The sequence below is a fragment of the Cherax quadricarinatus genome, chromosome 32, assembly GCF_038502225.1.
Source record: "Cherax quadricarinatus isolate ZL_2023a chromosome 32, ASM3850222v1, whole genome shotgun sequence".
Lineage (NCBI taxonomy): Eukaryota > Metazoa > Arthropoda > Malacostraca > Decapoda > Parastacidae > Cherax > Cherax quadricarinatus.
Genome location: NC_091323.1, coordinates 24,942,811 through 24,970,310, shown reverse-complemented (window position 1 = coordinate 24,970,310; position 27,500 = coordinate 24,942,811). Strand labels below are relative to the sequence as shown.

The following is a 27,500-nucleotide window of genomic DNA, read 5'->3' as shown; positions in this document are numbered from 1 at the left end:
ACCCCACACACACCCACACACACCCACACACACCCACACACACCCAAACACACCCACACACACCCACACACCCCCACACACACCCACACCCACCCACACACACCCACACACACCCCACACACACCCCACACACACCCACACACACCCACACACACCCACACACACCCACACACACCCACACACACCCACACACACCCACACACACACCACACACCACACACACACACACACACACACCTCCACTACTTCCCCCCCCACACACTCACACACACACTACTAACCTAACATACAGAACTACATAGGTTTCCCACTCTGAGGCAATCAGGATAAAACAAAAATGGGTTGCCAGAGAGCAACAAGAAAAACCAAGGGACAGGAGGAGGAAAATGCAAAGGAAGATTGGGCAGCAGAGCTCATAAAAAGGGATCATGAATGGGAAAAGAAACTAGAAGAACTTAGCATGAGAATGGAAGAGAGGATAGATATGGAAAGCAGGAAGTGGGAGGTGCATGTCAAAACAGCAGAAGCTAGGATACAGAGTTTAGAAGAGGAACTGAAAAATCTGAAACAGCATAAAGAACTAAAGAACATTTTGGGATTGACATCAGAGACTGCTACCTCAGCCACAAATAAGGGGACTGTAGGGAAAGAAGGGGCACAACTGCATGGAGATGCTCTATCAGAGGAGACTGTAGCAAATGAAAGAGCTAAGCTTTATGTGGAGGCCCTAACAGCCAACAACAGAGCCCAAGGAAAGCCGAGAAGGGAAAATGACAGGCCACTGAGCCCAAGTACATTAGCCAGTGAAACTGATGAAAGGAAAGCTGCAGTGGAGGAAACCAAATTAAATGAGGGGATACACAGGGATATGCAGTGGGAGAATGAAAGGGTGAGGTCAGTCTTTGTGTATGGGCTCCAGGAAGTCGAAGGGGAAACATATGAAGCAAGAAAACAAGGGGAAAAAAAAGCAATTGAAAGCATCATGAAAGCAATAGGAGAAGACGATATGACCCAGCTGGAAAATTTTCGGAGAATAGGGGGGTTTGTAAAAAAAAGAACCCGGCCAGTGAGAGTGACCTTCAAGGCAGAAGCAACTCGGACCAGGATACTGCAGGAGAAAGCACGATTAAGGGACATGACGGCATACAGGAGGGTGTATCTCGACCGCGACAGAACACAAGAAGAAAGGAAGAAACTGAGAGAGATGGTACAAAGGCGAAAGGAGGAAAGAGAGGGGATGGAGAAGACAGACAGGAGATCCCAGACCGAGGAAGAAGATCTAATACAGCCTCCCTCACAACTTTCTATAGAAGCCTCCCAACCAGGTCAACCCCAGTGCAACCAAACACTCTAAATCAAAACACCCATGCCACATCCAATGCCCCCACCCACTACATTACAAACTTCACCCCCACAGCAACAACCCATAGTTCCTTACCAGGTCTCCCACTTCCCCAACCCCAATATACTTCCCAGACTACAGTCTTAGAAAAGAAGTTGAAGGTGTGGTATACAAATGCAGATGGAATAACAAACAAGTATGAGGAGTGGCACGAAAGAATCAAAGAGACATCCCCAGACATAATAGCACTCACAGAAACAAAACTCACCAGAATAATAACAGATTCAATCTTTCCATCCGGATATCAAATCTTCAGGAAAGACAGAGGGAGGAGAGGGGGAGGAGGAGTTGCACTGCTCATTAAAAACCAGTGGGGTTTTGAGAAAATGGAAGGAATGGATGGCATGGGCGAAAGGGACTACTTAGTAGGAACAATCCAGTCTGAGGGACATAAGGTGATAATTGCAGTAATGTACAACCCACCACAGAACTGCAGGAGGCCAAGAGAAGAATACGATGAGAGCAACAGCGCAATGATCAACACACTAGCCGAGGTGGCCAGGAGAGCACACATGGGGGGAGCAAAGTTACTAGTTATGGGTGATTTCAATCACAAGGAGATTGACTGGGAAAACCTGGAGCCCCATGGGGGTCCCGAAACATGGAGAGCCAAGATGATGGATGTGGTACTGGAGAACCTCATGCATCAACATGTTAGAGACACTACCAGAGAGAGAGGAGAGGATGAACCAGCAAGGTTGGACCTTGTATTCACCATGAGTAGTTCGGACATCGAGGGTATCATGTATGAAAGGCCCCTGGGAGCTAGTGATCATGTGGTTCTGTGCTTCGACTACATAGTTGAGCTCCAAGTGGAGAGAGTAGCAGGAATAGGCTGGGAAAAACCAAACTACAAAAGGGGGAACTACTCAGGCATGAGGAACTTCCTTCAAGACATTCAGTGGGAGAGGGAACTGACAGGAAAACCAGTACAAGAAATGATGGACTATGTAGCAACAAAATGCAAGGAGGCAGAGGAGAGGTTTGTTCCCAAGGGAAACAGAAATAATGGGAAGAACAGAACGAGTCCTTGGTTCACCCAAAGGTGTAGGGAGGCAAAAACTAGGTGTAATAGAGAATGGAAAAGGTACAGAAGACAGAGAACTCAGGAAAATAAAGAAATCAGCCGAAGAGCCAGAAACGAATATGCACAGATAAGAAGGGAGGCTCAGAGACAATATGAAAATGACATAGCATCAAAAGTAAAGACTGACCCGAAGCTGTTGTACAGCCACATCAGGAGGAAAACAACAGTCAAGGACCAGGTAATCAGACTGAGGAAGGGTGATGGGGAATTCACAAGAAACGACCGAGAGGTATGTCAGGAGCTCAACACAAGATTTAAAGAGGTATTTACAGTGGAAACCAGTAGGACTCCAAGAAATCAGAACAGGGGGGCACACCAGCAAGTGCTGGATGAGGTACATATAACCAAGGAGGAGGTGAAGAAGCTGCTATGCGAACTTGACACCTCAAAGGCGGTGGGACCAGACAACATCTCTCCATGGGTCCTTAAAGAGGGAGCAGAGATATTGTGTGAGCCATTAACAAAGATCTTCAACACATCATTTGAAACTGGGCAACTCCCTGAGGTATGGAAAATGGCAAATGTAGTCCCAATTTTTAAAAAGGGAGACAGACATGAGGCACTAAACTACAGACCTGTATCTCTAATGTGTATAGTATGCAAGGTCATGGAGAAGATCATCAGGAGGAGAGTGGTGGGGCACCTGGAAAGAAACAAGTGTATAATTGACAACCAGCACGGTTTCAGGGAAGGAAAATCCTGTGTCACAAACCTACTAGAGTTTTATGACAAGGTGACAGAAGTAAGACAAGAGAGAGAGGGGTGGATCGACTGCGTATTTTTGGACTGCAAGAAGGCTTTCGACACAGTTCCTCACAAGAGGTTACTGCAAAAGCTAGAGGACCAGGCACACATAACAGGAAAGGCACTGCAATGGATCAGAGAATATCTGACAGGGAGGAAACAACGAGTCATGGTACGCGACGAGGTGTCAGAGTGGGCGCCTGTGACAAGCGGGGTTCCACAGGGGTCAGTCCTAGGACCTGTGCTGTTCTTGGTATACGTGAACGACATAACGGAAGGGATAGACTCAGAAGTGTCCTTGTTTGCAGACGATGTGAAGTTAATGAGAAGAATCGAATCGGACGAGGATCAGGCAGGACTACAAAGAGATCTGGACAGGCTACAAGCCTGGTCCAGCAACTGGCTCCTAGAATTTAACCCTGCCAAATGCAAAGTCATGAAGATTGGGGAAGGGCAAAGAAGACCGCAGACACAATATAGTTTAGATGGCCAAAGACTGCAAACCTCACTAAAGGAAAAAGATCTGGGGGTGAGTATAACACCGAGCATATCTCCTGAGGCGCACATCAATCAGATAACTGCTGCAGCATACGGGCGCCTGGCAAACCTACGGATAGCGTTCCGATACCTCAGTAAGGATTCGTTTAAGACTCTGTACACCATCTACGTCAGGCCCATACTGGAGTATGCAGCACCAGTTTGGAATCCACACCTAGTCAAGCACGTCAAGAAATTAGAGAAAGTGCAAAGGTTTGCAACAAGACTAGTCCCAGAGCTACGGGGATTGTCCTATGAAGAAAGGTTGAGGGAAATCGGCCTGACGACACTGGAGGCCAGGAGGGTCAGGGGAGACATGATAACGACATATAAAATACTGCGCGGAATAGACGAGGTGGACAAAGACGGGATGTTCCAGAGATGGGACACAGACACAAGAGGTCACAATTGGAAGTTGAAGACTCAGATGAATCAAAGGGATGTTAGGAAGTATTTCTTCAGTCATAGAGTAGTCAGGCCATGGAATAGCCTAGAAAGTGATGTGGTGGAGGCAGGAACCATACATAGTTTTAAGGCGAGGTATGATAGAGCTCATGGGGCAGGGAGAGAGAGGACCTAGTAGCAATCAGCGAAGAGGCGGGGCCAGGAGCTGTGACTCGACCCCTGCAACCACAAATAGGTGAGTACACCTAGAAAATGTACAGAGAACCTTCACGGCGCGCATAACGGAGATAAAACACCTCAATTACTGGGAGCGCTTGAGGTTCCTGAACCTGTATTCCCTGGAACGCAGGCGGGAGAGATACATGATTATATACACCTGGAAAATCCTAGAAGGACTAGTACCGAACTTGCACACGAAAATCACTCGCTACGAAAGCAAAAGACTTGGCAGACGATGCAACATCCCCCCAATGAAAAGCAGAGGTGTCACTAGCACGTTAAGCGACCATACAATAAGTGTCAGGGGCCCGAGACTGTTGAACTGCCTCCCAGCATACATAAGGGGGATTACCAATAGACCCCTGGCAGTCTTCAAGCTGGCACTGGAAAAGCACCTAAAGTCTGTTCCTGACCAGCCGGGCTGTGGCTCGTACGTTGGTTTGCGTGCAGCCAGCAGCAACAGCCTGGTTGATCAGGCTCTGATCCACTAGGAGGCCTGGTCACAGACCGGGCCGCGGGGGCGTTGACCCCCGGAACTCTCTCCAGGTAAACTCCAGGTAAACACACACACCCCACACACATACACCCCCCCACACACACACACACACACACACACACACCCCTCACACCCCAAACAAACACACACATACACACCCCACATACACACCCCACACAAACACACACATACCCCACACAAACACACCCCACACAAACACACACACACACCCCACACACGCACACACCCCACACACGCACACACCCCACACACGCACACACCCCACACACGCACACACCCCACACACGCACACACCCCACACACGCACACACCCCACACACGCACACACCCCACACACGCACACACCCCACACACCCCACACACACCCCACACACCCCACACACCGCACACACACCCCACACCGCACACACACCCCACACCGCACACACACCCCACACACACCCCACACTGCACACACCCCACACCGCACACACACCCCACACCGCACACACCCCACACACGCACACACCCCACACACGCACACACGCACACACCCCACACACGCACACACCCCACACACGCACACACCCCACACACGCACACACCCCACACACGCACACACCCCACACACGCACACACCCCACACACGCACACACCCCACACACGCACACACCCCACACACGCACACCCCACACACACACACCCCACACACACACCACACACACACACACCACACACACACACCCCACACACACACACACACACACCCACCCCACACACACACACACACACACACCCCACACACACACACACACCCCACACACACACACACACCCCACACACACACACACCCCACACACACACAGGAGATATGCTCGGTGTTATACTCACCCCCAGGACTCCAGGAAATCAGAGCAGGGGGGGTGCACCAGCAAGTGCTGGATGAGGTACATATAACCAAGGAGGAGGTGAAGAAGCTGCTAAGCGAACTTGACACCTCAAAGGCGGTGGGACCAGACAACATCTCTCCGTGGGTCCTTAAAGAGGTAGCAGAGATATTGTGTGTACCATTAACAAAGATCTTCAACACATCATTTGAAACTGGGCAACTCCCCGAGGTATGGAAGATGGCAAATGTAGTCCCAATTTTTAAAAAGGGAGACAGACATGAGGCACTAAACTACAGACCTGTATCACTAACGTGTATAGTTTGCAAGGTCATGGAGAAGATCATCAGGAGGATAGTGATGGAGCACCTGGAAAGAAACAAGTGTATGATTGACAACCAGCATGGTTTCAGGGAGGGAAAATCCTGTGTCACAAACCTACTAGAGTTTTATGACAAGGTGACAGAAGTAAGACAAGGGAAAGAGGGATGGATCGACTGCATTTTTTTGGACTGCAAGAAGGCCTTCGACACAGTTCCTCACAAGAGGTTACTGCAAAAGCTAGAGGATCAGGCACACATAACAGGAAAGGCACTGCAATGGATCAAAGAATACCTGACAGGGAGGTAACAACGAGTCATGGTACGTGACGAGGTGTCAGAGTGGGCGCCTGTGACAAGCGGGGTTCCACAGGGGTCAGTCCTAGGACCTGTGCTGTTCTTGGTATATGTGAATGACATAACGGAAGGGATAGACTCAGAAGTGTCCTTGTTTGCGGATGATGTGAAGTTAATGAGAAGAATCAAATCGGATGAGGATCAGGCAGGACTACAAAGAGACCTGGACAGGCTACAAGCCTGGTCCAGCAACTGGCTCCTTGAGTTTAACCCTGCCAAATGCAAAGTCATGGAGATTGGGGAAGGGCAAAGAAGACCACAGACACAATATAGTTTATATGGCCAAAGTCTGCAAACCTCACTCAAGGAAAAAGATCTGGGGGTGAGTGTAACACCGAGCATATCTCCTGAGGCGCACATCAATCAGATAACTGCTGCAGCATACGGGTGCCTGGCAAACCTACGGATAGCGTTCCGATACCTCAGTAAGGATTCGTTCAAGACTCTGTATACCATTAACGTCAGGCTCATACTGGAGTATGCAGCACCAGTTTGGAATCCACACCTAGTCAAGCACATCAAGAAATTAGAGAAAGTGCAAAGGTTTGCAACAAGACTAGTCCCAGAGCTACGGGGATTGTCCTACGAAGAAAGGTTGAGAGAAATCGGCCTGACAACACTGGAGGCCAGGAGGGTCAGGGGAGACATGATAATGACATATAAAATACTGCGCGGAATAGATGAGGTGGACAAAGACGGGATGTTCCAGAGATGGGACACAGACACAAGAGGTCACAATTGGAAGTTGAAGACTCAGATGAATCAAAGGGATGTTAGGATGTATTTCTTCAGTCATAGAGTAGTCAAGCCGTGGAATAGCCTAGAAAGTGAAGTAGTGGAGGCGGGAACCATACATAGTTTTAAGGCGAGGTATGATAAAGCTCATGGAGCAGGGAGAGAGAGGACCTAGTAGCAATCAGTGAAGAGGCAGGGCCAGGAGCTATGACTCGACCCCTGCAACCACAAATAGGTGAGTACAAATACGCGAGTACACACACACACACCCCACATGTGCGTGCACACATACGCGCAGATGCGCGCGCGCGCGCGCACACACACACACACACACACACACACACACACACACACACACACACACACACACACACACACACACACACACACACACACACACACACACACACGACATGCACACACCCCACACGCACACACCCACACGCGCGCACACCCCACACGTGCACACACCCCACATGCACACACACTCAACACACACACTCTTGATACCTCAAAGGAATTGAGAAGGTTAACCAAGAAAGGGTATTCCAGAGATGGGACACAGAAACAAGGGGTCACAATTGGAAGTTAGACTTGTATGAGTCAGAGGGATGTTAGGAATGATTTCTTCAGTCATAGAGTTTTCAGGAAGTGAAGTAGCCTAGAAAGTGAAGCAGGGAGAGAGAGAGAGAGAGAGAGAGAGAGAGAGAGAGAAGGAGAGGGGGGGGGGTTCAGGAGCTATGACTCGACTCCTGCAAACACACACAGGTGAATACACCCACTCTCACACTTGTCATCATATAATTATATAACATGTCTTACCTGGGTGTGTGTTTGGGTTCATCCTGTATGACAGAAAGTAGTAAGAGGTGAAAAAGTTTTGCTGTTTGCTGTACAAGAATGTGTGGACACGAGTAGCAGTGCCACATGTCCTGACACTGACTGTTGTAAGTTTTAAACTTAGTTTTGTCTGAAGATTTTATAGTAATTCTTTTTGAAGTGAGAGGAAGGCTAAGCATTGCAAGCTTTCTTGATTAATATCAAAGCAGAGAACTTGACATAGGGTTACATTAACACTGTGATGGGGGGTTTGTGTTCAGGGATTGGGGGTAGGAGTGCTACTGTCCTCACAGGGTGCTTGTTAGACTAAGGATCCAGCATCTCTCTCAGCATAAGTGGTTGGGACGTTACCTTTTGTCTAAATTTGGTCACAGTTCATTGATAACAGAGCATTTCAAAATTTTGCCAATTGTATTGATACCATCAAAATTAGCTGATACCACCTGATAGTATGAAAATGAGCCAATAACCACTGATATCGATAGTTTGGCACACTCCTAGTTTTGGTTATGATTTATATAACCTGAGAGTGAATTGGCCTGGCAAGTAGAAAATTGTTGTGTAAACTTGTACATTTTATTAGAAATGGAATGTGTTTAAAGTGCTTAATAGCCAAAAGGTTCTAGTGCTTTGTAAATACTATAGAATAATTAAAACTGAATCTGTTCTCAACTGGTGCAGTAGTTGCCAGAACCATTACTTTGAATTTGCAAATTCTAGCTACTTTGCTGTAAGCTGTTTCGAAGTCATTCATCTTTATGAAATTCACCCTCCAAAGGAGGGTTCTTGATCCAAGGAATTTGACTTGACCTTCCCTTGGATTGAATTTGATTGCTTCCCATTCCCTTATGTTCGGCGTGGCTCCTGTGTATTTAGCGATTCTCATTAGAACAATTTATGAAACTCAATATTTGTTGTAGTTTTATCTCTGAATTCTTTTTATAGGTGAATAAATTTCAGTGACAAGAAATTATTATTATACTTCAGTGATCTAAGAAATTCTTTTCAAATGTTGGAGATGTGCAAGTACTGTAAAAATGGTTATAAATCATAACCATAATTTTTAAAGGGGTGGACCTGTAACCCAGCGGAAGGTCTTCCTCAGATGACCAAAAGCTATAGCGGCAGGTCATCATCTGACCGAGACCCGGATCAGGAAGCACTTCTCCTGTTTCCTGACAAACCTTAACAAACCAAACCAGATGTTGAAGAGTTCAAAAGCACTAAATATTAATGAATCAAAATTTTGTTGCTAACATGTGTAAGTTTCATGCCATATTTGTGAGGTTCTGGTGGCAATGATCAGTTGGGGTAGTTGTAGAGAAGGGACAACCGGAAGTGTGCTCTGCTTTCCTTGTACAAATATCTAGCAGCAGGATTTCATATCATTGGTGACACCAGATGCTGTACTATTGAGTGGGAATTCTAACATCAAAATGCTTTACACAGCATGTTAAGTTAATCAGAATCCAGTTTACATAGATTAAAGGAAAAAATTTGTTAATATAAACTAATTTAAATCTTACATTTGATAGTATATAATTTTACAACACAGGGCAGATGATACTGCAAATTCAGTTTTATGTATTCCAAGGACAGGTTTTAGTGGTAAATGTTCCTACCTTAACAATTTTAGATAAATCCACTGAAACATAAATATCAAAAATGCAAAATATTACATGAAATGAAGTATGACTAAACAAAGAGATATATTAATTTTGAAGTTATTATTTTAACAGGGTAAGCAATAATTGCCTTGTCTTACAAATAATTGCTTCTGTATATGCTTAATACTCTTTTCTCATTTTAAAACTATTAAATTTAATAGCATAATTGGAAAATATTGGTGGTATCCATTCTCTGGAACACTGTTGGTTAGGGGTGGAACTACGTCAGCCAATTATGAAAAGCGTAGCTTAAAACTAAGCTATTAATAAATCTTTGTATGTCATTACCCATTCGTACCTAGGACCTGTGTAGTTTCTCAGAACATTTTAATTGCATTGCTGATAGAGAATAATATAAGGTTTTTAATCTGCTGTTACACTAGATGTTGGGTTTTACAGAGGGTTTGTGTAAATTCATTAACAAATGTAGGGTTTCAAAAACAAAGCAGTAATGCCGTACATCTATTTTAATCCTGCAGCATTTAATTGGTTACCTAGGCAACACTTTTTATTTTAATGTACATCGTAATTCTGTATATGGTAATATTTTAATTCACAATTAGAACTGTTATTATTGCACCTTGATTTCCTATACATTGCCAGATATTTCCAAAATTTGATTGTTACTGGCACCTGTGTTAGATGTTTGAATGAACTGATATCCCCTACATGTCCCACAAGCCTCCTAGGATAAATTATCAACCTGTACATCAGGTATATCCTAGGTTGGGTCATAATTTCAAACATCTACATAAAATTTTCACTGTGCTGGGTCATCATTACATCTGAGTCTTAAGTGTGCTAGTCAGTGTCGTTATTATAAACACCTTGTGTCAGTCTACCAGGAAGTCACGATCAACATGTTTCAGATAGCTACTGGTCTGTTTCTGAAACTAGTGTACTAGACTAAATATGCATTACCAACACCTGTGTCACTTTGCTGTTGGTCAATGTTGAATTAACATTCAGCATCTTGGGAAAATCTGTCTTATTTTTGTTCATTAACCTTATTCTCTACTGCTGAATGTAAAAATCAGGTTTGTTTCTAATAATGAACCACTATTTCAGATGATCTAGGGTAATTATGATAAATAAGGCAACATGTATGATATGATTTTTGTCTTACTTTCTTCAGTTACTGTGTCCTCTTTGTTAGGCATAATTAAATTTCTTCTTAATCACAGTTTGTTTATAGATGATTTAAGTTTGTAGATTCAAAAATTTTCAGACCTCACATTCTTTCGAAAAACCAACATCCCCATACCCATCCATCACACTAACTGGTCTCCCTTCCTGGGTATAGATCAAATATTTCACGGCCCGGCGTAAGTTTAAGGAAGCACTGAAGCCGTACGACGTAAAGGATGTGATTGAGCAGTATTCAGCGGGGCACGTCGATCTTCTGTCCCGTGTCAAGACTCTGCAGGGGAGGTACTTGAACTGACCCACAACAGCCACCCACTGATTCTCATTTCTTGTCACTCCTTAATACTATATGTTCACACACTACTTTAAGCATAAAAAAAAGCTAGTAGCTTTTCTTTACCAGTATGTTATAATATTTTGTAGTCTACAAAAAACTGGTGTAGTGAAAATTATGGCAGCACTAAACCCCCTGAACAGAAAACAAATTGTGTGTAAGTACAGTAAATCCATAATTAAATATGTTCTTATCAGTACTGTGTACTCTTCAGTACTGGATATTTATATACAGTACCTATATTTGCTTCAGCAAATATGCTTTTCCACAGTCTTTAATTCTTTATACATTTTCAGACATTCTTCAATTTTATATTCTTGCTCTTAATTTGCTTACATTTTTTCTAAATTCATTTTCTCAGTATTCTGTTTTCATTGATTTTAAAATAATTTGTTTTACTGCTTTCAGTAGACAATTTTTTATTTTACCAATTGTCGTGCAGTTTATTAACAGACCCTTAAATCCTTTTTGAAGGTGTGCCACTATGAATAATTTACCTTCTGGTAGCAGAAACACTAATCTAGCATTTCATTACTACCTACTGCATTACTTTTAAATTATTAGTGTTTAATTACAGTAAAAATATTTCACACCATGAAAACTAAAGCTAGTTCAGTTTGATTGTGGTTTGACACTGCACAAGTTATGGTACTTAAAGGAGTTTGTTTTTTGTCTGTGCATTTGTTTAATGTGTGCTGCTGAAGTTAATTCTTTAACATATAATTGCAGGGTGTTTTTGTGGTAAGGGAATTACTCTAATGGAACTTTTTATACACTGTGTGTATTTTGAATTGGTCATTTGGTCCTGTCCTAGGGGCAACAATTAATTACTGTATTTAAATTTGTATTCCAGAAGGATATGTTTGGTAAGAGTCATGCTTAATATTTTTTTGAGCTTCCATCAGTATTCTTACCACAAAAATGACTCCTCTTTCATGTACTGAAGTATTTCTTTAGCATGTGATAAGTCTACTTATAAACATGGAGTAAGTCATCAGATAGCATCTTTGGCATTACTAAAGCATGTTGGCATCTTTTGAGCTTTAGAAGAGCCAGCTTGTATACAGTACCTAAAATATTCTTAAGCTTCAGAGAAAGGCCTGCTTCAAGATTCCTTCAGTCTTAATCTCTGCATATCTCCTTAAAATCGTACAGTGTAACTGTTCTCTCTACAATTGTTTTCAGAATTATACTAAATTTATGTGCACACAGATGGCATTGTGATAGTATTGTATGCTACAAATAAGGTATAAAATACCAAGAAATGTATAAAAGAAACACATAAGCAACATGTAATTTCCTTATCCACAATAAAATGATCTAACTTTGCAAAAGTGCCTCTTTTATGCAATAGTATTGTATGTTGACTTTAAAGTCAACTCAGTAGTAGTAGCAGCAGCCAAATGTAGCAGTGCATTGGTAGCTTCATGTTGGTACAGTTCTTCTCTAGTAACAGCCAGAGGAAATTATAGTTCTTACTCTACTGCTGGTGGTGGTACTTGCAGCAGAGTTTGAGTAAGTTAGCTTATAAATAGAGGATATCTTGTTCTATGGTTTAGACATTGTTAAACATAATGTAGTTTAGAGGTGGAAGACAATTTGACTTGACCTGACTGATTCACGACTGCACAATATGTGAGACTGTGTGTTCTCAAAGGAAATTTGGTGTTAAACTATTTATTGAGTTACCTTAGTAGTATTTATATTTAAATATAATGAATTATTAGTTTTATTATTACTATAGTAATCTTCATTTGCTCTTTGAAGTGTACAGTGAAGAACTTTTCTCATTTATTTTCTTTGGTCTTGTATATATTAGAACCTAGTTTATTTGTCCGCTTTACCAGAGACATTATAATTTTTGTCGGTTATTATTAACCAACCCCCAAACCAGACAATGTACTTTATATACACCACCACCCATATTTTTGTAGTTATCCTATACCAGGCAATACTTTTAATGATTATTTCTTCCACTTTTATTGCTCATTGTCATACAGTAATTGGACTGATCTCAAACTTTTTACTATTTACAAGGCAGGTGACAGGTCCTTAGCTTCTAACTATAGACCAATAAGCCTTGACTCCATAGTGGGAAAATTTATGGAATCAATAATTGCCGAGGCAATTCGTAGCTATCTTGAAAGGCATAAATTAATTAATGAATCACAACGCAGTCTTACAAAGGGGCGTTCCTGTCTTACAAATTTACTAACTTTTGTCACTAAGGTATTTGAGGAGGTAGATCATGGTATTGAATATATTGTACGTATGGATTCAGTAAGGCTTTCGATAGCGTTCCACATCAAAGGCTGTTGAGGAAACTTGAGGCACATGGAATGGAAGGAGAAATTTTTTCCTGGGTGGAGGCATGGTTGACAAATAGACAGCAGAGAGTTTGCATAAATGGGGAGAAATCAGAATGGGGGCAAGTCACAAGCGGTGTTCCACAGCGGTCAGTGTTGGGCCCCTTGTTGTTCACAATTTACATAAACGACATCGATAAGGGAATAAATAGTGACATAAGCAAATTTGCTGATGACACCAAAATAGGCCGTCCAATTCAATCTAATGAGGACATTAGAGCACTCCAGGATGATATGAATAGACTGATGCAATTGTCAGAGAAGTGGCAGATGCAGTTTAATATAGACAAATGCAGAGTTCTAAATGTTGGATAATAACCATGCCACATATAAAGTAAATAATGTAGATCTTAATATTACTGGTTGCGAAAAGGATTTAGGAGTTCTGGTTAGCAGTAACCTGACGCCAAGACAACGGTGTACGTATAAGCGTTTGCAATAAAGCTTCATATCAAGAAGCATTAATAATAGAAGTCCTCAGGTGGTTCTTCAACTCTATATATCCTTGGTTAGGCCTGATTTAGATTATGCTTCACAGTTCTGGTCACTGTATTACAGAATGGATATAAATGCAGTGGAAAACATAGAGGAGGATGACAAAGTTGATCCCATGTATCAGAAATCTTCCCTCTGAGGATAGGCTGAGGGCCCTGAATCTGCACTCTAGAAAGGGATAGAATTAGGGGGGGATATGATTGAGTGTATAAATGGAAAACAGAATGAATAAAGGGGATGTAAATAGCAAGCTAAAAATAACTAGCTTATACAGGACTCTCAGCAGTGGTTTTCTGTATAGTCCTTGTGGCTTAGTGCTTCTTTTTGATTATAATAATCAGCAATGGTTTTAAGCTGAAAAAATTCAGATTCAGGAAGGATATAGGAAAGCGCTGTTTTGGTAATAGTTGTGGATGAGTGGAACAAAATCCCGAGTACCTTTATAGAAGCTAAGATGTTGTGTAGTTTTAAAAATAGGTTAGATAAATATATGAATGGGTGTGGGTGGGTGCGAGTTGGATCTGATTAGCTTGTGCTACTAGGTCAGATGCCGTGCTCCTTCCTTCAGTGGAGGTGGTCTGACTGGGTGGGCCATTGGTCCAAGCCGGGGATTGACATGGACCTGCCCCGCATGGGCCAGTAGGCCTGCTGCAGTGTTCCTTCTTTCTTATGCTCTTAAACTTGTCATGCTTGTGTATTAGTAAAAGGAAAGTTGGTGTCATTGGGCAGTAGGACTCTCAATTTTATATGATAAAAGCCAACCCTCTTAGGCTTTGCTGTATCTGCATTTCAATTTGTGCAATAGAGCTACTTAGTCTCCAATACCTCCCCTCCTAGTGCATTACCCTTATACTGAAAAAAAAAAACTTCTTAAATCCCTCTGGTTTATTTGACATTCTGGTTTCCATTTATAGCTTCTTATTCCACTTCCTTCTGTGAAGTTTATCAAGAGCTTATTGAATTCATTTTTGGTCTCTTTCAGCACCTTTTTGTACTCGCTTTGCTTGCTCTTCGCTCAGAAAGCTCCCACCTTCGTTGCAGATACTATGATTGATTAACAAACTTGTCAACTCTGATTTTAGATTACTAAACAAACTTGTGTGTACTCAGACTATACTTTTTAGCAAATGAGTATACAATCTTCACATTTTTCCCCTACCTGTGGCTTTCCTTTGCATTAGTGGTTTATGACCTCCACAGCTTTGGCACTTTTTTGTAACAATTACAGTGGACCCTTGCCTAACGATATTAATCCGTTCCTGAGACCTCATCGTTAGACAAAATTATCGTTAGCCGAATTAATTTTCCCCATAAGAAATAATGGAAATCAAATTAATCCGTTCCTCACACCCCAAAGTATGAAAAAAAAATTTTTACCACATGAAATATACATTTTGCTACACACAAACAAGAAGACATGCACAATTACTACTGTACTGAATAAAGAATACCTGATGTTTACCTTTATTGAAGATCTGGTGATAATTGAAGGGATGGGAGGAGGGGAGATGGTGGAAGTTGTTAATGTTTGAAAGGGGAATCCACTTCCATGAGGACTTGAGGTAGCAAGTCCTTTTCCAGGATTACTTCCCTTCTTTTAATGCCACTAGGACCAGCTTGAGTCACTGGACCTCTGTCGCACAACAAATCTGTCCATAGAGCTCTGTACCTCGCATTCCTTTAAGATTTGCCTAAAATGGGCCACAACATTGTCATTGAACAGGTTGCCAACTCGGCTTGCAATAGCTGTTTTAGGGTGATTTTCATCCATAAAGGTTTGTAGTTCAACCCACTTTGCACACATTTCCTTAATCTTTGAAGTAGGCAACTTCTTCAATTTCTCTCTCCCCTTCTCTGAAGCAGTTTCCTCAGGTGTGGCCTCTTGTTGTTGCAGATGCTCTTACAGCTCATCAGTGGTTAGTTCTTCATTGTCCTCCTCCACCAACTCTTCCACATCCTCCCCACTAACCTCCAAAACTAAGGACTTCCCCAATGCCACAGTAGAATCCACAACTGGCATAGGCTTTTCAGGGTTAACCCCAAACCCTTCAAAATCTCTCTTCTACACATTATGGCCACAATTTCCTCCAAGCAGAGTTGAAGGTCCTCTTAGTCACTTCCTCCTAAGCCTTACCTGTAAGGTTTATGCAACTGAGGATACTAAAGTGATCTTTCCAAAACTCTCTTAGGATCAATCGAGTGTCTGAGATCACTTCAAAGCACTTTCGAAACAGCTTTTGTGTAGAGTTTTTTGAAGCTTGAAATGACCTGCTGGTCCATGGGCTGCAGGAGAGGAGTGGTATTAGGAGGCAAAAACTTCACTTTGATATAGCTCATGTCCCCAGAAATTCGCTCTGCCAAGTTTGAAGGATGACCAGGAGCACTGTCTAATACCAGGAGGCACTTAACCCTTTCAGGGTCCAAGGCCAAAATCTGAAGTGGTGCCCCAGTGTCCAAGAATTTAAAAAAAAAAAAAAAATTATTTTTTCTTATGAAATGGTAGAGAATCTTTTTGTGAAGGTAATAAAACAAAGTATGAAATTTGATGGAAAATTGATGAAATTATGCTCTCGCGAATTTTGATGTGTCAGCGATATTTACGAATCGGCGATTTTGCCGACTTTGACTCCCATTTTAGGCCAATTACATTATTCCAGTTGATCAAATTCTTAGCTATTTCACTAGTATTACTTCTATTCTATCGATTGAGCACAAGAAATCGCCAAGTCAACTGTTTCAACTAGCAAAATAAAGTGATCGGAAATTGGTAATTTGGCCAATTTAACACAGTTCAAAATATTCCAATTTCAAAATAGGGTCCAGAGTAAACCAATGTAGGTATTCCTGGCACTAAACTAACATTTCCTCTGTTCTTTAGTTACATTTTGAGGCTTGACAAATAAATTCCATTTTGATTTTTTATTAACATAATGAACTTTTATTCACACCAAAAAATAGAAGATTTACTGTTATGCAATATTGTAATAATTGTATAAATATCATCACCACATTTGTGAATGTATATTAGACCCACCAGCTGGCGTGTATTAGACGTGTGAGGTCGTTTGTTTACTCTTGAACATCGGCAAAAATTTAACATTTCCGCTACTTTGAGCTCAGTTTCAAGCCGTTTCCAGTGCTAAAACCAATCAAAATCATCTCTATTTCTGTAATATGACTTCCATTCTATCAAATGAGACCAAGAAATCGCAAATACAAATTTAAAAAACATACAAAAAACACTGCAAAGTCGCTGTTTTAATCGAAAATCACAGCCTTAGTTTTTTCTCTCATACACAGTGTGCTGCAGGATTTGTTTTATGTGGTGCACACATACCACATAGATATATTCTCTCATATCTAGGCCCAAATTTACCACTCACAGTTTATCAGCGTGAGCTGAGCTCATGGCGTAGATCTACGGTTTGAACCCTGAACGTAAAGCCGTAGATCTACGGGACGGACCCTGAAAGGGTTAAGGTCCAATTTGTTTTCCAGGAGGTAATTTTTCACAGTGGGGGCAAACACACAGTGAAAGCAGTCATAGAAAAAGTCCCTAGTGACCTATGCCTTACTGTTTGCCCTCCACATCACACACAAATTCGCCTTGAGGACATAGTTTTTCCTGAACACACTGGGAGTTTGAGTGATACACCAATAAAGGCTTCACTTTGTAATCACCACTAGCATTACCACACAACAAAAGAGTAAGCCTGTCTTTCATAGGCTTATGTCCTGGGAGTGCCTTTTCCTTCTGAGTAATGTAGGTCCTGTTTGGCATTTTCTTCCAAAACAGGCCTGTTTCGTCACAATTAAACACTTGTTGGGGTTTCAATTCTTCAGCCTCTATGTACTCCTTGAATTCCTGCACATATTTTTCATCCGCTTTTTGGTCCGAACTGGCAGCCTCACCATGCCTTATCACACTGTGTGTGCCACTACGATTCTTAAATCTCTCAAACCAACCTTTGCTGGCCTTAAATTTACTCGCATCACTAGTTGCAGGCATTTTTTTAATTAAATCGTCATGCAACTTCCTAGCCTTTTCACGTATGATCGCTTGAGAGATGCTATCTCCTTCTATCTGATTTTTGTTTATCCACACCAATAACAGTTTCTCAACATCTTCGAGTACTTGCGATCTCTGTTTCGAAAGCAAACTTGCACCTTTTGCAAGAGCAGCTTCTTTGATTGCTGTTTTGTTGGCCAAGATTGTAACGATGGTTGATTGGGGTTTGGTATACAACCTGGCCAGCTCCGAGACACGCACACCACTTTCGTACTTTGCAATTATCTCTCTTAATTTCCATTATAATTCTCACCCTTCTTACCACAGGGTTGGCACTAGAAGCTTTCTTGGGGCCCATGGTGACTTATATTGCAGCTACAAGCACTAAAAACACTGGGATAATGTGAAATGTACCGAATGTATGCGTAGATGCGACCGCACTGGCTGGCTTGTAAACACTTGCACCCATGGGGCAGCTGAGGCGCGCTCAGGCCACGCGTGGGACGCGTCCCATGCGAATCACGTTGGGCGAATTTATCGTTACGCGGGCCAAAACTTTTATGCTCAAACACTTCGTTAGGCGGATTTAACGTTATGTGATGCGTTCTTTAGGCGAGGGTCCACTGTATATAAGAGTGATAAGACCATGTATTGTTACCATCATGTCAGCCCTGGTGTGAGACGTATTGTATATCAGAATGATGATGAAAGAGACAAAAATAGGAAAGGCTGGAGGGAAAGTGTTATAAAAATATTAAAATGTGAATGGGTAAAGAGAAATAAATAAGTGATATTTGGCAACCTTGCTGCTTGAATGCATTACCCTTGTTTTAATTGCTTCCACTGCCCTTATTTTTTTTGTTCATCTTTAGATAAGTTTCTTGTATTTGCTTTTTATTAGCATTGCATTTGTATATCAGCATATTTTTTTTATAGATAAGGTTTACGAGATCAACATATATTGTACAATACTTCAGTTACTTTGACTATATACTTCATTTTATAAAATAATGTATAAACATTTTGCAGGTTTGTTAATTTCCACTAAAAAAGTGTGTACTTTGAGAACGCTGGTGTTAATGCTTTTAGCCTTAATGACATTTGACTGTGACTCCTGGTATGAGTCGACACACCTTTAGCAGTTTATCACGGTTATACAGTAGAATGTCACTGAAAGGCAATCATTAAGTGATACAAACTTTATTATGTTTGTAAGAGTGATTTTTGCATATTAAATGCAAAAATAGTATTCCCCATCCCCCCCCTTCCTTCTGATTCGTCAGAATAAAAATGATGCTGTAATCACCCAAACTAATCCCTCTTATTTTCCAGATTATTTAGTAAAAGTTTATTCCAGATATTTTAAACTATTATGCCTTGAGTTTTCTTCTCGATGCAACCCTGACCAGCTGCAAAAAACTATATTTTATCTTTATTTTTCCTCTGTAGAAAAGTCTCTCATTATATTTTATTGAGTAATACCTATTTAAGGCATGGCAGTGGCCTGTATTTAATGTTGCCACTTTTTTGTGGTATTACAATGGTTCTAAAGATGAATATTCTAGAGGTTATGACACTATTTATAGTTGAATATTGGCCATATGTGACAGTAAATTTAATAAAATCAGTTCATTTGTATTTTAAGTCTTGAGCTTTTATGACCCTTACAGGTTTGGCACATTTTGTGAATTTAAGAATATATGATGGTAATTAATAATAAATAACCCTCCCTTGGTGGGAGATAGCTGTGGAGTTAAAAAAAAAAAAAAATATTTTGAACTGCAAATTTTAATTGTATATCTGTCACGTGTGTCTGCTTGGTAGGGAGACAATATGACAGTATTTTTTTTTATCAAACAAAGGACATAGCCAGAGAAGATCCTGCACCTGTGCAAGCTGCCATAGTACTTTCTTTACCAACCTAACCCCACAACTGCCAGCTTTGCAGTGGATTTTCTAACCGATTTAGACAAGTGTTGGGAACTTATTTTAAATATATCACCTATAAACATTAACTGCATAAAAAACCAACCTTACACAGTGACTAAATACGGTTGGAAAATAACCTTAAAAGGTCCTAGACATCCTTGTTTCCCCTGTCCTAAACTGTCGTACTCTCTTCCTTCTTCAGATTAGGTACTTCCTAGCCAGACGTAAGTTCAAAGAGGCCCTAAAACCCTATGATGTTAAAGATGTAATAGAACAATATTCCTCGGGCCATGCAGATCTCCTAACAAGAGTTAAATACCTGCATGGGAGGTGAGTCAGCAGATTCGGTCTATTGTAGATGCCTAGACTTGTAAAATGTGCATCACCATTTTATGGACTGTAAGTTGGACTTTTCATAAACATTTGCTGACTGTACCCAAAAATAGTCTTGAAATAAATATAAATAATTAAATACTGTAGTGGAAGGAAGGCAGGATAGGGGTCGTCCTGGGATAGTGAGGCTCAAGTGAAAATATATGTGGGAGAGTGGGAGATTATTTTTCAGTAAAAGTAGGCTTTCAACAAAGATGTGTGATGTCACCATGGTTGTTTAATACAGTATTTATTAATGGTGTATTAAGTGAATGCAGGGGTGTTGGGAGAGATGTGGGATTGGGAGATAATCTAACATAAGTGGAAGTTGTCATAGTTGCTCTTTGCAGATGACATTGTGCTTTTGGGAGATGATGAAAAGAAGTTGCAAAGATTGGTGGATGAATTTTGGAGGGTATGTAAAAGAAGGATATTAAAAGTGAACATTGGTAAGAGAAGGTGAAGGGATAACAAAAAATTTAGGTAATGAAAGATTGGATATCAGATTGGAGGTAGGGAGTATGGAGGAAGTGAATGTGTTCATATATTTGGGAGCCTATGAAAGATAAGGTAAACCATAGAATTGATGATGGTAAAGGTGAGTGTTACATTGAGACACCTGTGGAGACCAAGAATGTTATGTATGGAAGCAGGTGTGAAGCTTGTGTGATTGCTGCAACAAGGAGAAGACTGGAGATAATGGAGAGGTCTTGTCTGAGGGCAATGTGTGATGTGAATATTATGCAGAGAATTCATAGCTTGGAAATTAGGAGGAGGTGCAGGGTTACTAAATGTATTATTCAGAGGTCTGAAGAGGGGTTGTTGAGGTGGTTTTGGAAGTTTAGAGAGGATGGAACAAAATAGGATGCCTTGGGCAAAAAAATCTAGAGTGTAGGGAAGGTGGGATAAGGGTCATCCTAGGAAAGGATGGAGGGAAGGGGTAATAGAGGTTTTGTATGCGAGGGTCTTTGACATCCAGTGAGCATGTTAGGAGCAATTGGAGGCAAGTTTTTTGTTTTTTTTTTGCGATTTGACGTGGTGTTGGAGTATGAGCAAAGTGACATTTATGAAGGGATTCGAGGAAACTAGTTAGTTGAACTTGAGTCCTGGAGGTGGGAAGTACAATGCTGCACTTTAAAGGAGGAGTTTGGGATATTGACTGTTTGGAGTGACATCTAAACTGTTGTATCTGAGTGCCTCTGCAAAAACATTGATTGTGTGTGAATGATGGTGAAAGTGTTTCTTTTATGGGTCGCCCTGTCTTGGTGGGAGATGGCCGATGTGTTAAAGAAAATAATTGTCGTAATTAAATTATGCAACCATTTCATTATCTGGAACACAATTACCTCCCCCCCACCCACGAGTCATGTTAGGGTTCAACATGCATAATACAAATCTGTTAAGATCCTGTGATAAGCAAACTACTCCTTTCTCCTCCCTTACTCTAGCTTTTCCCATCCTCTCGACTATTTAACATACAGCCAGAATCTGAAAATTGTTATTTTATGAATTACTTTTACAATAACAAAAGACCATACCATGCATGAACCAAATGGTCATGTATTAGAAAAATTTACTCTAAAATCTAAGAAAAAGTGTTGTTATTCCTATATAAATAAAACAGTGCCAGATTTGGTAAAATATCCACATTTCTTGATTAATCTTTACCAAAAAAAAATCATACCGTATGTGCCCCAATTGGCTATGTACCAAAAAACCAGTGCATTTAGCAAAAACAAAAGGAGAAATATAATGCATAATTTAAACGTTTCATTTCATACAAATAATTGTAAATGCTGCAGCAAGGAGGAGGCTGAAGGCAGTGGAAATGTTGTCTAAGGGCAATGTGTGGTATAAATATTATGCAGAGAATTCATGGTGTGGAAATTAGGAGGAGATATTGAGTTATTAAAAGTATTATTCAGAGGGCTGAGCAGGGTCGAGATGGTTTGGTCATTTAGAGAGGATGGAGCAAAATACGGCAACTTGGAGGGTGTATAAATCTGTAGAGGAGGGGTAGAGGTCACCTAGGAAAGGATGGAAGGAGGGGAGTAAAAGTTTTCATGTACAAGGGGCTTAGACATACATCAGGCATGTGTGAGCATGTTAGATAGGCATGATTGGAAACAAATGTTTTTTGGAACTTGAGCTGTTGGAGTGTCAGCAGGGTAATGTTTTGTGAATGGATTCAGGGAAACTGGTTAGCTGGACTTGAGTCTTGGAGATGGGAAGTACAGTGCCTACACTTTAAAGGAGGGATTTGGGATATTTGCTGTTTGGAATGACATCTGAACTGTCATATCTGCATGCCTCTTCAGAGAATGTGATTGTGTGAATGATGTTGAAAGTGATTTTTCTTTTTTGGGGTTACCCTGCCTTGGTGGAAGATGGCCAATGTGTTAAAAAAAATTGATAACTGGATAATCGATTTGCTGGAATTAAAAAATTCACAGATTTGAAGATTTGAATGAACAGGACATCTCTCAGTTACAACACCCCAAGTTAAACATTAGCACTTATAAACTGGTCACTTGGGAGCCAAATCTTTTACAACCTCTTAACCACAGTACAAACCTGTGGAAAATATCATTTACACACACACAGACACAAAGTGTATAATTGACAACCAGCACGGTTTCAGGGAAGGAAAATCCTGTGTCACAAACCTACTAGAGTTTTATGACAAGGTGACAGAAGTAAGACAAGAGAGAGAGGGGTGGATCGACTGCGTATTTTTGGACTGCAAGAAGGCTTTCGACACAGTTCCTCACAAGAGGTTACTGCAAAAGCTAGAGGACCAGGCACACATAACAGGAAAGGCACTGCAATGGATCAGAGAATACCTGACAGGGAGGAAACAACGAGTCATGGTACGCGACGAGGTGTCAGAGTGGGCGCCTGTGACAAGCGGGGTTCCACAGGGGTCAGTCCTAGGACCTGTGCTGTTCTTGGTATACGTGAACGACATAACGGAAGGGATAGATTCAGAAGTGTCCTTGTTTGCAGACGATGTGAAGTTAATGAGAAGGATCGAATCGGACGAGGATCAGGCAGGACTACAAAGAGATCTGGACAGGCTACAAGCCTGGTCCAGCAACTGGCTCCTTGAATTTAACCCTGCCAAATGCAAAGTCATGAAGATTGGGGAAGGGCAAAGAAGACCGCAGACACAATATAGTTTAGATGGCCAAAGACTGCAAACCTCACTAAAGGAAAAAGATCTGGGGGTGAGTATAACACCGAGCATATCTCCTGAGGCGCACATCAATCAGATAACTGCTGCAGCATACGGGCGCCTGGCAAACCTACGGATAGCGTTCCGATACCTCAGTAAGGATTCGTTTAAGACTCTGTACACCATCTACGTCAGGCCCGTACTGGAGTATGCAGCACCAGTTTGGAATCCACACCTAGTCAAGCACGTCAAGAAATTAGAGAAAGTGCAAAGGTTTGCAACAAGACTAGTCCCAGAGCTACACTATGAAGAAAGGTTGAGGGAAATCGGCCACGACACTGGAGGCCAGGAGGGTCAGGGGAGACATGATAACGACATATAAAATACTGCGCGGAATAGACGAGGTGGACAAAGACGGGATGTTCCAGAGATGGGACACAGACACAAGAGGTCACAATTGGAAGTTGAAGACAGATGAATCAAAGGGATTTTAGGAAGTATTTCTTCAGTCACGTGGAATAGCCTAGAAAGTGATGTGGTGGAGGCAGGAACCATACATAGTTTTAAGGCGAGGTATGATAGAGCTCATGGGGCAGGGAGAGAGAGGACCTAGTAGCAAGACCCCTGCAACACAAATAGGTAAGTACTATCAGGTGAGTTCACACACACACACAGACACACACACACAGACACACACACACAGACACACACACACAGACACACACGCACAGACACACACGCACAGACACACACGCACAGACACACACGCACAGACACACACGCACAGACACACACGCACAGACACACACACACAGACACACACACACAGACACACACACACAGACACACACACACAGACACACACACACAGACACACACACACAGACACACACACACAGACACACACACACAGACACACACACACAGACACACACACACAGACACACACACACAGACACACACACACAGACACACACACACACACACACACACACACACACACACACACACACACACACACACACACACACATATACAAGATACTGCGGGGAATAGACAAGGTGGACAGAGATAGGATGTTCCAGAGAGGGGACACAGGGACAAGGGGTCACAACTGGAAACTGAAGACTCAGACGAGTCACAGGGACGTTAGGAAGTATTTCTTCAGTCATAGAGTTGTCAGCAAGTGGAATAGCCTAGCAAGTGAAGTAGTGGAGGCAGGAACCATATATAGTTTTAAGAAGAGGTATGACAAAGCTCAGGAAGCAGAGAGAGAGAGGATCCAGTAGCGATCAGTGAAGAGGCGGGGCCAGGAGCTGAGTCTCGACCCCTGCAACCACAATTAGGTGAGTACACACACACACACACACACACACACACACGCACGCACATGGAAGGAATGGATGGCATGGGCGAAAGGGACTACTTAGTAGGAACAATCCAGTCTGAGGGACATAAGGTGATAATTGCAGTAATGTACAACCCACCACAGAACTGCAGGAGGCCAAGAGAAGAATACAATGAGAGCAACAGAGCAATGGTCGACACACTAGCCGAGGTGGCCAGGAGAGCTCACATGGGGGGAGCAAAGTTACTAGTTATGGGTGATTTCAATCACAAGGAGATTGACTGGGAAAACCTGGAGCCCCATGGGGGTCCCGAAACATGGAGAGCCAAGATGATGGATGTGGTACTGGAAAACCTCATGCATCAACATGTTAGAGACACTACCAGAGAGAGAGGAGAGGATGAACCAGCAAGACTGGACCTTGTATTCACCTTGAGTAGTTCTGACATCGAGGATATCATGTATGAAAGGCCCCTGGGAGCTAGTGATCATGTGGTTCTGTGCTTCGACTACATAGTTGAGCTCCAAGTGGAGAGAGCAGCAGGAATAGGGTGGGAAAACCAAACTACAAAAGGGGGAACTACTCAGGCTTGAGGAACTTCTTTCAAGACATTCAGTGGGAGAGGGAACTGACAGGAAAACCAGTACAAGAAATGATGGACTATGTGGCAACAAAATGCAAGGAGGCAGAGGAGAGGTTTGTCCCTAAGGGAAAGGGAAACAGAAATAATGGGAAGAACAGAACGAGTCCTTGGTTCACCCAAAGGTGTAGGGAGGCAAAAACTAGGTGTACTAGAGAATGGAAAAGGTACAGAAGACAGAGAACTCAGGAAAATAGAGATTAGCCGAAGAACCAGAAACGAATATGCACAGATAAGAAGGGAGGCTCAGCGGCAATACGAAAATGACATAGCATCGAAAGTCAAGACTGACCCGAAGCTGTTGTACAGCCACATCAGGAGGAAAACAACAGTCAAGGACCAGGTAATCAGACTGAGGAAGGGTGATGGGGAATTCACAAGAAACGACCGGGAGGTATGTCAGGAGCTCAACACAAGATTTAAAGAAGTATTTACAGTGGAAAGCAGTAGGACTCCAGGAAATCAGAGCAGGGGGGTGCACCAGCAAGTGCTGGATGAGGTACATATAACCAAGGAGGAGGTGAAGAAGCTGCTATGCGAACTTGACACCTCATAGGCGGTGGGTCCAGACAACATCTCTCCGTGGGTCCTTAAAGAGGGAGCAGAGATATTGCGTGTATCATTAACAAAGATCTTCAACACATCATTTGAAACCGGGCAACTCCCCGAGGTATGGAAGATGGCAAATGTAGTCCCAATTTTTAAAAAGGGAGACAGACATGAGGCACTAAACTACAGACCTGTATCACTAACGTGTATAGTATGCAAGGTCATGGAGAAGATCAGGAGGAGAGTGGTGGAGCACCTGGAAAGAAACAAGTGTATAATTGACAACCAGCATGGATTCAGGGAGGGAAAATCCTGTGTCACAAACCTACTAGAGTTTTATGACAAGGTGACAGAAGTAAGACGAGAGAGAGGGGTGGATCGACTGCATTTTTTTGGACTGCAAAAAGGCCTTCGACACAGTTCCTCACAAGAGGTTACTGCAAAAGCTAGAGGATCAGGCACACATAACAGGAAAGGCACTGCAATGGATCAGAGAATACCTGACAGGGAGGCAACAACGAGTCATGGTACGCGACGAGGTGTCAGAGTGGGCGCCTGTGACAAGCGGGGTTCCACAGGGGTCAGTCCTAGGACCTGTGCTGTAATTGGTATACGTGAACGACATAATGGAAGGGATAGACTCAGAAGTGTCCTTGTTTGCGGATGATGTGAAGTTAATGAGAAGAATCAAATCGGACGAGGATCAGGCAGGACTACAAAGAGACCTGGACAGACTACAAGCCTGGTCCAGCAACTGGCTCCTTGAATTTAACCCTGCCAAATGCAAAGTCATGAAGATTGGGGAAGGGCAAAGAAGACCGCACACACAATATAGTTTAGATGGCCAAAGACTGCAAACCTCATTCAAGGAAAAAGATCTGGGGGCGAGTATAACACCGACCATATCTCCTGAGGCGCACATCAATCAGATAACTGCTGCAGCATACGGGCGCCTGGCAAACCTACGGATAGCGTTCCGATACCTCAGTAAGGATTCGTTTAAGACTCTGTATACCATCTACGTCAGGCCCATACTGGAGTATGCAGCACCAGTTTGGAATCCACACCTAGTCAAGCACGTCAAGAAATTAGAGAAAGTGCAAAGGTTTGCAACAAGACTAGTCCCAGAGCTATGGGGATTGTCCTATGAAGAAAGGTTGAGGGAAATCGGCCTGACGACACTGGAGGCCAGGAGGGTCAGGGGAGACATGATAACGACATATAAAATACTGCGCGGAATAGACGAGGTGGACAAAGACGGGATGTTCCAGAGATGGGACACAGACACAAGAGGTCACAATTGGAAGTTGAAGACTCAGATGAATCAAAGGGATGTTAGGAAGTATTTCTTCAGTCATAGAGTAGTCAGGCCATGGAATAGCCTAGAAGGTGATGTGGTAGAGGCAGGAACCATACATAGTTTTAAGGCGAGGTATGATA

The 27,500-nt window shown here is 42.4% G+C and overlaps 1 protein-coding gene across 5 annotated transcripts in view; it reads left to right on the top strand.

The window, feature by feature from the left end:
• Positions 1-27,500, top strand: part of LOC128690283 (potassium voltage-gated channel subfamily KQT member 1) — an 840,902-nt gene that overhangs the window by 605,189 nt on the left and 208,213 nt on the right. For 4 of the 5 annotated variants that reach the window (XR_011392684.1, XM_070090551.1, XM_070090547.1 and 1 more), the window contains one exon: positions 20,178-20,305. Coding sequence is in view for 4 of the 5 variants with exons in the window: in XM_070090551.1 (XP_069946652.1) it covers positions 20,178-20,305 (128 nt within the window). In the remaining variant the exon portion in view is untranslated. Of the gene's footprint in view, positions 1-10,999; positions 11,128-20,177; positions 20,306-27,500 lie in introns of all 5 variants that reach the window. The other variant, XM_070090549.1, reaches the window with a different exon arrangement.